The sequence below is a fragment of the Chinchilla lanigera genome, unplaced genomic scaffold (assembly GCF_000276665.1).
Source record: "Chinchilla lanigera isolate Chin_1 unplaced genomic scaffold, ChiLan1.0 scaffold00149, whole genome shotgun sequence".
NCBI classification, from domain to species: Eukaryota; Metazoa; Chordata; class Mammalia; order Rodentia; family Chinchillidae; genus Chinchilla; species Chinchilla lanigera.
In genome coordinates, this window is record NW_004955550.1 from 2,412,873 (window position 1) to 2,416,854 (window position 3,982).

Consider the following 3,982-nt stretch of genomic DNA (forward strand, 5'->3'; position numbering starts at 1 on the left):
AGAAGAAGAAGAAGAAGAAGAAGAAGAAGAAGAAGAAGAAGAAGAAGAAGAAGAAGAAGAAGAAGAAGAAGAAGAAGAAGAAAAAGAAAAAGGAGGAGGAGGAGGAAATATAAGTTTTGTGATTAGAGTCACAGAGTAAGTTTTTACTCTAAATCATATTGGAAGGCCTTAACATCTCAATATAAATTTTGTACAAATTTATCCACAGCTTTAAATTGGGGATAACTCCTCACTTTTCTTTATGGCTTGTTTGTTTTGAGACAGAGTCTCGATATGTAGTTCAGGCCAGCCTTGAACTTGCAATTATCCTCCTGCCTCAACCTCTTTTACATTACATTTAGTTAAGATCCTGTATTAGACAGCTTTCCCACTGCCAGGATACACAGTACCTAACACGACGTAAAGGACAGGAGGTTTAACTTGGCTCATGGTTTCAGGGGATTCCGTGTATGGTCTGCTCATGGTGAAAGTGGCAGTGTAAAGATGCTCAGTTCAAGGAAGGGGAAGAACACAGGGGAACAGTGCCAGAGAAGGTGCCAGGTACCAGATGTAGACCTCAGAGTCTGACCTCCATGACACACCCAGACACACTGAAAAATGTGCTGTATTAATTTCCTCAGTAGCTCCCAAGCCAATCGATTTGACAGTGGCTTTAAATGGTCACAGATCCATTCACTCCTTATAAGAGCAGACATTGCAGCTCATTGTAATTCCCGTTCTTTGTATGTTTTACGTGATATTTGATGGTTATGTAACTGGAATGACACATTTGAACTTTAAGTTAGATTTTTTTCTTTTAGAGATAACCAATGTTTCTAAACTTTCTCTTGCTGAGCACCTAATCAGCATTCCCTCCTCGCCTCCACCAAGGGCAGCCAAGTGTTTATCACTGTCCTCAACACAGAGATGTACTTTCTCCTTCATATCAGTAATGAAAAACTCTACTCAGTATCCCATATTTATAAACACATGGAGTATCACACACAGACTGAAAGACAACAATGACCACAGGAAAAAATGTGCAGAAAATTACAAACAAAGTGAATATTACTTATGCACAGTGAGGTCAATGCCAGTATGAGAAAACAGAGCAATTCCACAGCACTGTTTTTGATAAGGAGGTAGGAGTTAATGAAAAGTCACAAGGATGAACATTTGTCCCAGGAATGTTTATTCTAGGACTGTAATAAACATGTAGAACTGTGTACCATGTTAGATCACATTCAAATGTCTTCAATTCTGTATTTTATACTCAAATATTGACCTCCAGTGTCAAGAAGTGTACACGAAAAATGCAAACAAGAAATATCACAATGACAGTTTTGGGAGTTATATTCTATGAAGAAAGAGTGAAAGAATAAAACATTTTAAATGTAAGATTTAAACAGCTACATTTTATGTATGTAAGTGTACATATTTCTATCATATGTACATACTTTCTATATTTGGGAAGTGATTTTGTATAACCATAGCCTTGAGATATATGAGTACCATACAGATGAGGAAATACATTAATTTTCTAAATAGCCTGGAGCTCTATCAGCTCAAATCACCAGGAGGGGACTTTAACAGATGCTTTTTTATGGCTGAATCCTATGCCGGTCATAGACACTGACTTTAGCCTCGCCTAGAGCCACTCCTGCTGCAATGGATGAGGAAGATCCAAGAACTAAACCAAATGAGAAAGGACATGGGAGGGAATTTAAGGGACCAAAGGACTTTATCAAAGGAGAATATCTACACAATGGTTTGAGCCACAGACAAGAAAATCCTGGAAAAAGTCCATGGGTCTCAAATCTGAGTTAGCAGTGGTCCAGGCACAGGTGGGAAAATTCTATTACACAGTATGATTTAGTAATAATGTAACCCTAACCTCAAGTAAGCCAATATCCAAGCCTTGAGACAGTCTGTTCTTCATAGGAAAAGATTTCAGAGCTTATCTGAGCTCCCATCACAATTTAAAGGCTAACTTATTCCATTGGGTGGACTAACATTACTCACTCATGGAAGAGTTTCTCCCTTCTATTCTCTATTCTCTGTCTTAACCTTTACTTAAGGAGTATTGCGCTTTGATCCCTGCATTGTCCATTTCCTGGGAGTGGCAAGGTCAGGCACAAGACCAGCCTTGGAGGAGCAGAGCCTGATATAGTCCGTGCCTGACACATCCACTGAACCTCTGTCCTTTACTCTAATCTTTGTGCTTAAATGTCACTTGAAGAAGGAGTTTTCCTTCATGGTTGATTTGGCTGATTGATTCTCTGGCCGATTTTAAAACAAGGAGGAGAATGGAGAAGAGGGACTTTACTTTCAGTGGCTTAGCAGACTCTATCATAGCACTAATCCTGTTGCATAAACATGGAAAACCTAACATTTTAAATTTATCTAAAATAAGTCAGTCGTATGCTGAGATGACAAAATACAACTCCGAACTCTGCATTTTACTATGTCTTCTTTCTGCTAGCCGACATGATTTTTGATTGGAAGATATTTGGGACTTAATTTTATTCAACCTTCTACCCTTTCATGTATCACCAACTCACAGGGGATAAGAGAACCGGAAGAGTTGACTTAGCAGTTGGGGATCTGGCCACAAGATGGCAGCGCATCTCTGCTGATGCAGAATGTATGGTTGATTTCTTCAAGAACGGGCTACAGACCAAGCAGGTGCCCGTGTAGACAGCTTAAAAAATCGCTGTGCTTTAGAGGAAAGGAAGAGAAAAAACCCGACAGTAGAAGCAGCTCTCCTGGCTAAAGGTTGCCGCCCGACTGCAGAGGGCAATGAAGACACTGACCGGCCCTTTGTTCCTGTGCCTGTGGCTGCAGCTGCACCGTGAGTTGGGAGGTTTTGGAAATGAGGTGCTTAGTAATATTCTTCATAAGTCTGAGGACAAGTCTGGCCTTTCCCGGACTGTCTGAAATTAATGTAGGAAAAATTTCAAAATCTGGAGAATGATGACTGATGATTGTCTGACTTTTCCTTTTGCTCAGGTGTGGTTGGAGGAGGGCAGGTGGAGCAGCGTCCTTCTTCCCTAAGCGTCTTGGAGGGAGATAGCTCTGTTATCGACTGCACTTACACAAACGGTGCTTTCTCCTACTTCTACTGGTATAAACAAGAGCCTGGCACAGGTCTCCAATTGCTCATACATATTTTTGGAAATATGGACAACAAACAAGACAGAAGATTCACTGTCTCTTTGAATAAGAAAGACAAACATCTCTCCCTGAACATCTCAGCTGCCCGTCCTGGAGACGCAGCCACCTACTTCTGTGCTGTGAGCACACAGAGCTCCCAAGGCACCTGCGGCCTGTGCACAAACCCGGGGCTGGGGCTGCATGCACAGTCTGTTGTTTCCACCTTTGAGATCAGCATTTTCCTGTATTATGTTTTTAATATATGATCTTTAAAACATACTGAGACAAGGTCAATTTCTGTTTTAAAAAAGACCAAATAAGTATTAGGACTTTTTCAATGAGCTCTCTTTGAGAGCCAGATGTGTTAGGTAGATGTCACATCTCTAGGGTTGACTTTCATGTGACATTCAGATTTCTTTTCTTCCCAGGACATCCGGTATCAGTGTCAGGCAACAGTCTTTTCAACTGAAAGGCTTTTATCTTTTAATAACTGCGTTACTAGCTGGTTCTGATAATATCATTATTAGCTGATGGTATAGGAAAAACCAGTAAAACTTTCAAATGTTTTCCAGTCTTGTGGTATAGATAAATCATGGCTAATGTAACATAGTCTCTCTTCATTAAAATGTTCTTAAAATTAGGACTAATACTTTGATTTTCTTCTATCTAATTTTTTATAACCTAACCTGAGGGTTTCACATTTTTCAACTCTTATAAAGTCTATTTTTTAATTTTATGAGTGATTTTGCAAGTCCCTCTTTTTTTCTCCTCTAATCATCTCCTTATATGTGTACTGAAAGACAAAGCTCAAATGTTTCCCTTTACACAGGTAAGTGGTTTTATGAATATA

At 39.7% G+C, this 3,982-nt stretch overlaps 1 gene segment (V, D, J or C); it reads left to right on the forward strand.

The window, feature by feature from the left end:
* The first annotated feature begins 2,612 nt into the window (after positions 1–2,612).
* Positions 2,613–3,775, forward strand: LOC102016315. The segment is given in 2 exon segments: positions 2,613–2,830; positions 2,989–3,775. Coding segments are annotated over 2 exon segments (462 nt in total).
* Positions 3,776–3,982: the final 207 nt, after the last annotated feature.